A 12706-nucleotide genomic window follows, 5' to 3' on the forward strand; every position below is an offset into this window, starting at 1 on the left:
TGATACAGTCCACTTAGCAATCAGAATCAAGGCCACTGCTTTTAATTCACCCTCCCTTCCAGGACAACCTGCTGCTCTCCAGCTCATCATTTCCTGCTGCCAGGAAATGTACACATTTTTGTTGAGCTTTTTCTTTTTTTCTTCCCCCCAGTGAAACATTTCTTTGTGGAACTTTGGTGGCATTGGACAACTGGAAGGAAATCACTATAGGCCAATAATGTTGCACCCCAAAGCACTGAAAAGAGCAAGAAAAGCTTTGTAGTTTATTGATAATTTAACCTTAAGAAAATCACGTTCCTAATAACATCTTCGGCATTACTCAGCTGCTGCCTGGAAATATGGGAACAGAATGAAAGGATTTTACATAGATGAACATCCCACAAGTCAGGTGAGTTACAAAACAGGAACATCAACCAGGTGGATCCTCTAAATGCACCCTCCAGCCCAGAGAGAGCCCTGCACCCTCCAGCCCAGAGAGAGCCCTCCACAACTCAGCTCATTTCCACCCCTGTATTCATGCAGAAGATCCCTGCACCAGACAGCCAAGGCTACCAACTTTAACTGGAAAAGAAAAAAAAAAAGGCAAAAAAAAGAAGAAAAAAGGAAAAAAAAAAAAAAGAAAGGGAAAGATGCTTGCAGGATAGAGGCCAAACAATGTTATTTGGCCTGTTTGCTGACAGCTTTGCAGTCCCAACACAGATGGAAGAGCCAAACTCTGCTCTCCCCTTCCACACCTGAGGCACTCAGAGAAGAAAAACGTTCATTGCAATGAAGCACGTGGTGCTCTTTTCATCAGGAGAAGCCACGAACGTTTAAGACTTCTTCTCTTGGGAGCACAGAGTTTTAAACCAGAAAAAACCCCCAAGCTGCGTGGATTTTTTTTCAAAAGGTCACTTAAGTCTCTGCTGCTTCCTCATCTTCCAGAGCATCCACGTGTTTATATTGTTTCCAGGCCTTTAAATTACATTTTCTGAGAATGGCTCCCAGTTGATTCCCGGGCCCCACTTCGTAGGTGTAAGGGAATTCAGTTCCTTGTTTCCTTTGGTACACCGAATGCATGGTCTGTTCCCACAAAACAGGTGACACCACCTGCTTCACTAACAGCTTCCTGATGTGCTTGGAGTGCATGTACTTTTGGCCATCCACGTTGGAATACACACAGAGCAGCGGTTTCTGGATCTCGATGGATTTTAGGACTTCGGCCAAAGGCTCAACTGCTGGTTCCATAAGTCTGGTATGAAAAGCCCCACTGACTGGGAGCATTTTAGTACGGGTAAAATAGTATTTTCGGGCATTCTGCTGCAAATACTCCAAAGCCTGTAAAAGGGAGAGAGGGAGAAAGTGAGAGTCTTGCACAACAAAGGTTTTCTCAGTCGCCCCACAAGAACCACCTCATCAGGCTTATGGTGATAAAGGGATTCCTCTTCCAACCCAACAACTGAAAGATCTCTGCAGGAATTCTGGATATCCTAAAAGGAATCACAGAATCAACTAGGATCACTACAATCAACTGAACACGTGCTGGAAAAAACGCCACTTTTTGGACAAACTAAAGCCGTACACAACACCCACGCAGAAGTGCAAAGCAACAGTTTTAAAAGAGCGAAACGCCAAGTTCAACTGAAGGAGCAGTTATTGTGAAGCAGTAGTTAGTTATCCCGCAGCAGTACCTGTAAGTGTCCTGCAATGACTCTGCTGTCCGGAAACAAGTAGTTGGAGACCGTGCACACGGGGTTCTCAATACCCAGCGACTCACAGTGTTTGCGGGCTTCCAGGCACGCAAATTTGTAATTCGCCTCTGGCCGGCCCATAACCGAGAGCATCCCACTGGGAACAGCCTCGGACGCCTTCTGCATGGCCTCGGCGCGCACCTTCACCGCGTACAGCGCTGGGGAGAGAAAACACGGTGGGAGGATAAATAAACGCCTAAAAAAAAAAAGCGTCCCAGCGGGAACACGCCGGGAAGGGGCTCGCGAGGCTTTTGGGGAGGGTGGGAGATCCCCGGGGAGGGTTCCAGAGGCACCTTCGGCAAAGCCCAGCGCTCCAGCGAACACCAGCGCCGCGAACTCGCCCACGCTGTACCCGGCGGCCGCCACGCAGCGCTCCACGACCTGCGGGACACAGCGCGGCCAAGCCCCACATCAGCCCGGGGGGAGCCTCCGGGGCCCGAACCGGCCGAGGGGGAGCCCCCGGCGCCCGATCCAGCCGAGGGGGAGCCCCGAGAAGCGCCCCTTCTCCCCCCCCCCCGCTCACCTCAGGCCGCTGGTGGTTGAGCTTCTCCACGGCGGCCAGGGAGGCGACGAACACGGCGGGCTGGCAGTGCTGGGTGCGGTCCAGCGCGTCCCGCGGCCCCTCCAGGCACAGCGCCAGCAGGTCGTAGCCCAGCACCTTCTCGGCCAGGCGGAACATGTCCCGCACGCCGGGGTAGCCCAGAAGCCCGCGGCACATCCCCACGCACTGGCTGCCCTGCCCGGGGAACAGCAGCACCGTGCCCTCCCGGGGGCACCGCCGCTCCCGCCTCGCCGCCGCCGCCGGCGCCCCCTCCGCCTCGCCCGGCTCCACCGAGCTCTGCAGGAGGTCGCTCAGCGTCGCCCCATCGCCGGGGCCCCGGGAGCTGAGCCGCCGGCCCGCAGCGCCGCGGAGGCCGCCGCGCCCGCTGCAGCCAGCGAGCCGCCATGGCGCCCACACGGCCCGGCCGCCCATGGCCAACCCGCACGGGGCGTTGCCGCGGCAACGGGGCGGACCCGCCTGAGGGGGCAGCGAGGGAGGGAGGGAGGGAGGCCGGGAGGGAAGCGGGCGGGGAAGGAGGGATGGAAGGAGGCCGGGAAACCCCGGCGCTCGCCGCCCTCCGCTCCGCCCGCCCAGCACCGAGACCCCGCCTCGGGGCGGGAGCAGCGCGGGCGGTGCCGGGGGCGGGCGCTGCCCCAGCGCGGCACAGCGGGAGGAGGCGCGACCGGCGGCAGCGGAGCGAGGTAGTCGCGGCGTTCCTTGGCGTGGGATAGAATGGGATGGGGTGGGATGTGGAGCGCAGCCGGAGGGTCCGCCCGCCCCAGCCCCAGCGCGGGTCCCGCAGCGCTGCCGCCGCCGCGCCCCGCGGCACTTTGGGGTGCGTTTATCCCGCTCCCCGCGGCCGGGGGGGATCATCATCCAGCAGCCCCCGCTGGGTGCACACACCGTCCGACGGGACCCCGGGGCAGTTTATCCGGGGTGGGGAGGGACCTGCTCCCCCGGGCAGGACGGGACACCCGGGATGGAGGCGCCGGGACGGGGCTGCGGCGGCTCACGGGCTTGGGGAAAACAGCCACGGCTGCTCCGGGCCGGCGTGGGAAGTGCTTAAAAAAGAACTTTAAAAACCAAAACTAAACAAAAAACCACAACCCCTCCAAGAAAATAAGGAAGCCCCTTATTAATTTTTATCCGGCGTATGAGTTTCCCAGCGGTTCGCAGCTGCCCAGCCGTGCCCGCGGTCCCTGTTCCTCTGATGTGCGGCTCTGCCCTGTGCCCATTCGCTCTCTGCACTCGGCTGAAGTTTTCAGGCTGCTCTTTATAACTAAAGTCATCTTCCTTCCGTAACATTTCTTCCTTCGGTAACGTTTCTTTAAGGCTGAAAGAAAGGGCTTGGGTTTTTCTTCCGAATTTTTGGGTAGTACTCGCAAATCAGCGCAGTGGTACAATTCGAGCGTTCAGTGGCAAGATTATTTAAAAAAAAAAAAAAAAAGGGAAAAAAAAGTGAAAGTTGCCGTGCCAGAGTTGCAGTTGTGTAATAACTTTGCATCATGTAAAGGTTATGAAACAGTACCAAGCATTGAGTCAGAGCAGCTCAGTAAAAGAGACTTTTACTGTGTTAGTACGAGCTGGGAGAAGGAAATGCATCACAGGGGTCCCAGCAGCAAAAGGGTGCAGTCTGTGTGTAAAGCATTTGAGACTTAGCAGTGGTGATGCATTTTACCCCATCAGAATACCTGGCAAGCTGAAAGGAGTCAGGCCTAGGCAACACTTAAACTAGAAAAATCCAGGAGAAACTTAATTTTTTTTTTTAAGAGAAGGTGTGGATGATGAAGAAGAAGAACCTACAGCAGGACATTGGGTGGCTGTTGGAAGGAAGGGGAACTTTGTCCGAGTGCAGAGGGTTTAATGCAAACAGACAAAGGGAAAATTAGAAGAGATTGAGCAGCAAATGGCAAATTATTGCCTGGGAAGCTTTTGTTCCAGTATACATTTCAGTTCCCTGTATGCAAACCTTCAGTAAATCATAGATTTATTTGCACAACTTGTGCTCTGCCACTTTAAAAGAAGTGTGACCTGGGCAGTGAGATTTTCTGTTTCTATCCCTACACCTTGCATTATATTCTTAAATAAACACCATTGTTTTCAATTAAAAACACTTATTATAAACATATATTATACACTTGTTAGATATATTATATAACATTTATTGTTTGAAGTGTCACTGTTACTTGAGATTATGTAGCAAAGAAAGGGCTACTTTTTTTGTGGTAGCTGTTTTCTCTGTCACAAACTGTGACATAACTTTGGTTTTAGTCTTGCAGTTTCCCAGGACTTAAAGCCACAACACACACACACAGTTTCTCAATATAAATTAAGCAAGTTTAATGAGTGGGGGTTTTTCCCCTTTGTTTCTCCTTTTACTTTTTGTAGCTGGAATCAACTTTGGGCAAGTGAGATGTTTTGAATACCTAGAAAAATTATTGCAATGTGTATGTAAAAGCAGCCTCCACTGGACTGCTGAACCTGCCTGAAGTCACAGAAAATGGGCAGGATGGTGAAGAATATGTTGCAGGGCAGAGATAAGAAGTGGAAACAGAAATAAGCAAGTTAAGTGTGTGTGAGAAGAAAATATTTCCAACTGTGGTGGTTCTTTCAGACAGTACCTGCTGGGTACACTGCAGATACCATCTACAGACATCCAGGTTTCCTCAGGATGGAAATCAGGGTGCAAGAATATTGTGCAACTCGCCCTGAAGTGAAGCTGGGATAGGATTGGAAAAGTAGTTATTATTTCTAGGTTGTGTAATCCTGATGCAGCTCAGAGGGGCTGTGTTAGCAAGTCTGTGGTGTGTAATTTATCACCAAGTTGTTTCAGAGTATCAGCAATACACTAAAAGGAACTAAAAAGGCTGAGGGACCTCTGTGGTTACATTACTTTCAAAAAATGTACTGGGTGTTCTATGAACCTCTCACTGCACAGGTCACCACATAAATGCCTTAGCACTGACAGAATGCACAGACTCTCCACTGCATCCTTGTCTTTACTCTCCTGCTAAAGACTCACATGAAGTAACCAGAGAGAGACAGACACAGCTTCTTCCATAACCAGCTAGTGTGTTCCCTGAGTTAACTACTGCTTTTTGTGGGGAATTGATAGTAGTAGTTAATCTCTTGGGAAATATAATTAATCAGTAGTAATAGGGGTCAAAAGACTGGGACACCAACATTCAATTCAAGCCAGTAAGTCCAGACTCTTCGCTTGAATTTCCTCCCCTTCGCTGTTCACGAGTGGCTTCACTTTTCTTGTTGCTTTGCTTTGTGCTTTCCCTGTTTCTATTTGCCTGCCTGGTTTCTTTTCTCCCATCACTTAAGAATTATTTCAGTGCATTCCCTACATCATTTCTTCACTAATGACTGCAATAGTGTTCAGCACTCTCAGCTTACACAACACTTTCAGACTTTCTTCCCTGGGGGAAAGCTGACAGAACCCCTGACAAAGTCCAGTTGCTTAACACTGCAGGAAACCACCCTCCTATTGTTACATCCAAATAAAACATAAACTCCTTTGGGTTCTTGCTTACCACCTTTTTACAAAATAGTACTTGACAGCCACACAGGAGCTGCACAGATGACAGCACATGTAGAGAACTAATCCTGGTGTTTGTTCTCCCTGTAGGCAAAGCACAAGCAGAGGGTTAAAAATTGGTGAGGTCTTATTAACTTTCAATTTAAGATGCACCCCGGTAAAAAGGAAGTCGAATCCATCAGGCAGGAGTATGGCAGCAATGAGCTATGCAGATTTTTTCCTCTCTCCCTTGTCCATCCTTCACCCAAGACCTGAGTGATCCTGTTCTCTCCTTCTCCCCAGCCTTAGTTAGGAATTCTTCCCTGCTTAGTTTTTTTCAGCCATTCATTCTTTTGTCCTGTTTTTGACTTTGTATTGCTTTGTCTGCTGCCTTTTCTTGTGTGCATTTCTATTCATTTTTGACTTCCCCCAAGGCCTGACCACAGCCCAGCCCCTACACACCCTTTCTTGTTTGCTCCTTACAACCTTTCTCATCCCTGCATGCTTTACCAGCCCCTCCCTGCTCTCGGTTTTGCCTTCCAAATTCTGCTCTGGTTTTAGCACCAGGATTTCTGTTGATCCCGTGGATTGTGGTCCCAGCCACTGAAATCTCTTCAGTAGATCTGCAGAGCTGTGTGGGCAGAGCCCTGAGTACAGGGACAAAACCCAAAATGCAGGAGCTCCCTTGCTGGCCAGGCTTGTCTCTGATCTCCAAACAGAAATCCATCACATCAGAGCCACCACGATGCAACAAAATCTGTGCTCCATTTCCTACCAGTTACAAGTAGGATTTCCTCTTCCCGAATCCCTGCCTCCTCATCCCAGCAGTGCTGACCTTAGCAGTGGAAGTTTTTAGATGCAGGGAAAGACAAGAGCCAAGACAGTATCAATGTGGCACTTTTCTCTGACAAGCCTCTGCAATGCTTGTTGCTTTAAAACTCTTTTATCCCCTGGGCCTTCCACAGTTGCTCTTTCCTCACTGCTGCAACCTTCCCTTCCTGCTGCCTTAACAGAGGAACAGGAATTGGGTGTATTTGCCTACTTCATATTTGAAAAAAAACAACTTTTCAGTCCTGCCCTTTTTTACTGTAGCTCTGATCTGTTTACATTTCAGTAAACTAAACACAGCTCTTTTGTAGCACTTGGCTTTTGGCCAGAAAGTCTGCAGTGAATCTTCTTCCTCCTTCCTTGCTCGCTGTTTTTTCCTGCTGCCTGTGCTCTTAACTAAAGCAGCCCGGCCCAGCAGAACAAGGCAGTGCTTAGTCCCACTTCTGTAGGTGGATTTAATCCAGTTCACTTTCCAGGCTGCAGCTGATTGAATGCTTCACGGAGGAGCCACAGGTGGGCTCCCCATTTATCCGCTGAGATTTCCTTGTTTGCAAAACATCACTGAAGTCGTTTGCCTTCTCATTGTCCTCCCCGGTGTTTGTTTTCAGAGGCAGCTTCTCAAGTGTCCATTACTAATTCACAACCCTCTTACAGGCCCCATTGAGCATCCTCCGCAAGCTTTTGAGCCTAAAAACTGCAGTACAACACATAACATTATTTTGCACGTGCTCTTTTCTCACTCTTGGCTGTGCCTTTTCACTGAGTGAATGGGCTTTTTGGGGAATGCAGAAGTACTTCTTACTGAATTTTTTTATTTTCCGACTACAGTTCCAGTCACATCAAACTGCTTTATTCCTCTGACATACTTATGGGTATGAAATAAACACCCTTAAGGGATATTTATGAAGGTAAAATTCAGTAATTTCAGTGCAAGCAGCTGAGAGAGAAGGGACCTGCCACCCCCATTCCCAGTTCACAGGAGTATTGTCCAGTGAAGCTGGAAGAAGATCCATTAATTTCTCAGTGACCAGAGTAGGCTGTGGATCAAATCCCACACATGTACATCTTTTAAAATCTGCTAAAAATGGAAAATTTTTGTGCCAATCAACATGTTTGGTTTTGTTCCAGGTTCACTGTTTCCATGGAAGTGGTATCAGCCTGGGCCCCAGTGGTGGGGTTCACACTCCTGCCCCATGCAGGGGGATTTCTAGGAAGCACAATAACCAAAAAGGAAATCCCAACGTGGTATCAGACTCTGCAGAAGCCATCCTGGTGTCCACCTAACTGGGTGTTTGCTCCTGTGTGGGGAACTCTCTATACATCCATGGGGTATGTTTTTAAGGCACTTCACCTGATCTCAAAGTTCCTTACTGTGCAATGCCTGACCAGAGAACTATCACTGTACTCCTGTGGCTCTGTGTTTGTAAAAAACTGTGTCAAGCTGCCTGTTGAACAGGTAGAAACCTGTCTGGGGAGTTGTGTGTGGGTTTGATGGGATATTTTGTATGCACAGGCATCCACATCAAAAGCAGGAGGTTGAAAAGCTGCCACTAACTTGCTCTCCTCCTTCATTCTGAGGGAGAGACCTGCCAAGCTGCAGCACTGGGATTTCTTCTAAGTAGGTCCTTCAGTAGTTTTAGGAAAATTAAAACCAAATAAATGTGAGGGGCAAGGAGGAAAATTAGGATAGAACTGTTCTAACAGAGCTCAATTAAAAGAAACCAAAATCAAAACATACATGTCCTCTCAAATAAAACTTCCAGGCTGCTAAACTATAAATGCTTGAAACCATACACTGTCTCCTTCTTTAACTTGTTTAAAATACCTGACAGCACAGCAAGTGCTGTCAAATGAACAAGGAATCACAAGGACAAATACCATTCCCACAGGGACCACGAGAGATTAATAATACTGTATTTTGGCAGTGTGACTTACTTTTAATATGATGTAGCAAAAATATTTGTAGAGGTAGGTTGTCTGAGGAATTTGGGAAGTTTTGACCCTCCTCCCTGCTCTAGAAGCATCAACACAACGTGCTTTGGTGTAAACTGTGCTGAGCTGTGCCTACCAAAGTTCATTATGTTTTTTCCTAGTTCTCAAACACACATTGTTGCTAACCCAATAATAATTTTTGGGCTGTAATATGCCTTTTTTGGCTCACCCCACCCATTTCTCCCACCATTTTAAGTGACTTGTAGTTTGTGTATAGCATTGGGTTAACTATATAAACTCTCACAGAGACCAGATCTTCTCCCAGTGAACATTACATAGTCACCCTGCAGGTTATCTTAAATACCAGACCACCTGTTGCAAAACACATTCCATTTGAATCAGATCATTATTGTCCTGTGAATGAAAACATGCCTTTTATCAGAGACAAGAGCTGGGTGGCCTTCCCAGCTTCCTTCAAGGTGACTGCACAGTTTGAAACCCTGTTCCTGGATTCCTCATCATAAACCTGGGTATCAGCTTAAAAACCTTGGAAAAAAAAAAGTCCAAGTTGTCACAGCTTATCCCTTATTTTAGTGGTAGCAGAATCAGTACATCAGAAGGTGGATGGTCTCAGTTCTGTACTGTACATTTAGCTCAGTGAAAAGATCATACTTATTACCAGGCTTTTCTCCTGTAATCCACCATGCACACACATTCCTTAAATGATCAGGACATTTCATTCCTTCAGAATTCCTTCTACTTAGGAGACTGTTAAGTTTCTAATGCTTACCCTGCCCCCTACTTTCTTTTGCTTTTATTATTCTCTGCAATCAAACTGCCAAAATACCAAAGCTGCATTGTTCAGTCCCTATGAAAGTAATGGCCAAGAAGCAAGTTTGGGTCACTAAGTGGGTTAAACAAACAAAATCCTTCTTGTATAACCTATCAGTGAAGACAAACTCCTTGCAATTACTCCTGTGGATGTTTGTCTGTTCCTGAAGAAATAATTCCTACAAGTTGGTCTCCCTTGTTGCTCCACTGCCAGGAGAAATACAAATGGGCCCCGTGCTGTCCAGTTCAGTTCACAGCCTGTATCAGTTTCCAATTCTAAAACAATTCAGGATGGTTGCATTTTATCCAAGGGATTCTACTGGAGTTACCTGGAAAGGCTGTGCAGTCATTTGGACTGAAATCTAAGTCAAATGAGCAAAAGAAAGTCTTAGCTGATAAATGTTCCCTGTTCTACTCAGGCTTCTCCAGTGCAAAAATAAACTTGACATTAGTAGAGCTCCCAAATCCTGTCTTTAGCAGCTTATAAGCTCCCTCCAGTGAACTGTTCTTCTGTGGTATTAAAATCTGTTCAAAATCATTTGGGGAGATCTTTCAGCAGCCAGGATCCTGCAGACAGGAGGGTGCTGGGTGCTCCTTGTGGTTAATTCCACAGTTCTAAAATCTTTGTTCTCCCCACCTTTGTCCTCTCCCTTCCAAAAAGTGACTGAAGGGTTCCTCCTGCTCTAATACCATCCTTCCCCATGCCCAACTGTGCCTTGGGATGCCACTCAGTTCCTATTTCTCCTACGTTCATTTCATCCACTTAAAAACTTAGTGGGTTGTGATTTTTTTATTAAATCTTATTTAAAGCACCATCTCCCAGGACCAAAATGAAGTTTCTTCACTATTTGCATCTTAAGACTTGCTTCCATTTCAGCATTCTCTTTTGAGACTGAAATGCAGGAGGTCATCTCACCTAGAAGGGAGAACTCTGGCAGGATTGGGAATTTTTCTCTCTCCACGTTGTTATCCAAAGCAGTTGGTCCACCCTGTGCTTTCAGTTGCTGTGCCAAGTAATACCTGTATATGTACTTTTCCAAATTAATCTATTATTAAATCTCTTTCATTTGATCAGGACTGTGTGGTAGCTTTTCTAACCAGTGCAGTGAATTCCAGCTTCCCTTCTCTCCCTACAGATACGGCTCCTACCTGGTGTGGAAGGAACTGGGAGGCTTCAAGGAGAAGTCAGTGGTTCCCCTGGGTCTGTATGCAGGGCAGCTGGCACTAAACTGGGCATGGACCCCAGTGTTTTTTGGAGCTCACAAAATGGGATGGGTAGGTGGAAAACTAAAGTTTCTTAGTCAAAGGCTTCTACTCCTATTTGCAAGGTGCTCAGATGAAAGGTTTGTGTCACGATCATGAGCCTGAGTACAGAAAAAAAGGCTTGCAGAAGTTTTCTAAAGTTCTCTTTAATGCATGCCAGCAGCCACCTGAGAGGATTTGACTCTCTAGAGCATCCTTAAATGTATGGATTTCAAGCAGCTCTTCCTGCCAACCTTTGGTAAAAGCTCTGGGTGACTAGAAAATGGAAACATTTATGCCCTACTACAATTCTCGGGCAAACAGCAGCGATAAGAAGCTTATTATTACAACATCAGTCAGGTAATCAACACCCATGTGAGAAGAGACTCTTTTTCTGCAGTTCTCTGAAGAGAAAAAGCTTGGCTCAAAAATAAAAAAAATATTTGCCTGGCTCTCTAGATATACATGAGATGCTGTAACAGGGGAAGACTTTGCAATGCCCTTTCTTGTACCTGTTATATCATTTTATGAGTTGAACAGATTCTTAACTCAGCAGAGATCTGGGGTTTTTTTTCTGCTGAATGGTTTTCTGAGAAGGAATTAGCTCAGAGGGAGACAGAGCCAGGTGGGAAGAGCCACACAAAGATTGTGGAGTCAAGGAAATGCAACAAAGGAAAACAACACTGACCACCTTCTGTGTTTCAGGGCTTGGTGACTCTCCTGCTCACAACTGGGACAGCAACAGCTACAGCTGCTTCCTGGTACAACATCAACAGAACAGCAGCTTATTTGATGGTTCCTTATTTAGCCTGGCTCACCATGGCTTCTGCACTCAACTATCGGATCTGGAAGGACAATCCCAGCAAGAAAAAACCTGAATAACCAGTTTTTGGCCAGAAAAATTGGGGTTTTTTCCCCACAATAATTTTTTATACATAAAAGTTATGGCCTTATTTTATTTTTAGCTGAACTACTCACACCATTAGTTTGCTAATTACAAGCTGACAAAGCAGTACTTGTCAAAACATACGTGCCTTTACCAGGCAAGTCACTGACTGGGTTTTACAGCAAACTAAAAAGTGGTGTTGATTTAAAAGTACTAATGCTACATTGTGACAGCATTATATTTTATATGACAGCAGCACTTTAACTGTTACCAGAAATAAGCAGGAACTCCATCATGTTCAGAGGAAGAAATCCAGCCACATATCAACCCAGCTTCCAGAAAGGTGCTCCCAGCAGTGACAGGGATGATTGTGGCCTGAATCTCTCATGTTCACCACCAGGCACAGTCCCACTACAGCTGCCAGATATTTGTCCTCTGGTCATTGTACTCTCTGCCAGATATTTGTCCTCTGGTCATTGTACTCTCTGCCAGGTATTTGTCTTCTGGTCATTGTATTCTGGAAACATTGAAGACAAGCATTTTTTAACAATTTGTGCCTTCCTACTCTGAAGCAAGGCACATCCTACTGTCAGCTGAATGCATTAAAACTACGTGTAAAACTTACCTCGTTCCTTGCTTGTTTTTAAATTGTTTGGAGCAGAAGGCAAAAGGGTTTTATTATCTTAACAAAGACAGCCCCTTCATCTCTTCTCCTCACACTGCACTGGGCAAGACAAAATAGAAAACTCAGAGCACCTGTGAAGAAACTGTGAGGCCCCACCTTCCCCTTTAGATCCACAGGCACTTTCTTACATGTTTTCAGATCCTTTGAAGGCATGAAGTGCCTTTTGCTCTCCTACAAGTGACAAATAGATCTGAATGTCTCCTTACATCCACCAGGATATCCTACATCCCAGCCAAACCTTTTCCCTGCACTGGAGGCAGTCACACCACCCGTGTTAAAGCACTTCACCACATTTCTTTAATCGAGTTTACTGGTCCAAAGCAGTCCTGACTCATGAGCAGGAGGCTCTGAGCATCACTTCTGGCTGTGCAATCCAATTTTCCTAAGTCCCAGATGGTTTATTTCTCCAGCCTGTGTTCCAGTCAGTGGGAAGAAGTGGGTTTCTGCAGACCAGCCTGAAAGAGCCTAAAATACCCCTTTCCCTTCCTGATCATGAGGGATAATGTGC

The 12706-nt window shown here is 46.9% G+C and overlaps 2 protein-coding genes across 2 annotated transcripts; one reads left to right on the top strand and one right to left on the bottom strand.

Annotated features, from left to right (window-relative positions):
* Positions 1–462: 462 nt before the first annotated feature.
* Positions 463–2718, bottom strand: MCAT (malonyl-CoA-acyl carrier protein transacylase). Its single transcript, XM_032687264.1, has 4 exons — positions 2254–2718; positions 2024–2111; positions 1671–1888; positions 463–1317 (listed from the first exon to the last, which is right to left on the bottom strand). The coding sequence occupies exons 1-4, from the start codon at positions 2701–2703 to the stop codon at positions 895–897; spliced, it is 1179 nt and encodes a 392-aa protein (XP_032543155.1). The 5' UTR covers positions 2704–2718; the 3' UTR covers positions 463–894.
* A 147-nt stretch (positions 2719–2865) lies between these two features.
* TSPO (translocator protein) lies at positions 2866–11938 on the top strand. The gene is made up of 4 exons (XM_032687265.1): positions 2866–2972; positions 7751–7951; positions 10522–10660; positions 11333–11938. Exons 2-4 carry the CDS (start codon positions 7764–7766, stop codon positions 11507–11509), a joined length of 504 nt encoding a protein of 167 aa, XP_032543156.1. The 5' UTR covers positions 2866–2972; positions 7751–7763; the 3' UTR covers positions 11510–11938.
* The last annotated feature ends 768 nt before the right edge of the window (positions 11939–12706 follow it).

The sequence above is a fragment of the Chiroxiphia lanceolata genome, chromosome 5 (assembly GCF_009829145.1).
Source record: "Chiroxiphia lanceolata isolate bChiLan1 chromosome 5, bChiLan1.pri, whole genome shotgun sequence".
Taxonomy (NCBI): Eukaryota; Metazoa; Chordata; class Aves; order Passeriformes; family Pipridae; genus Chiroxiphia; species Chiroxiphia lanceolata.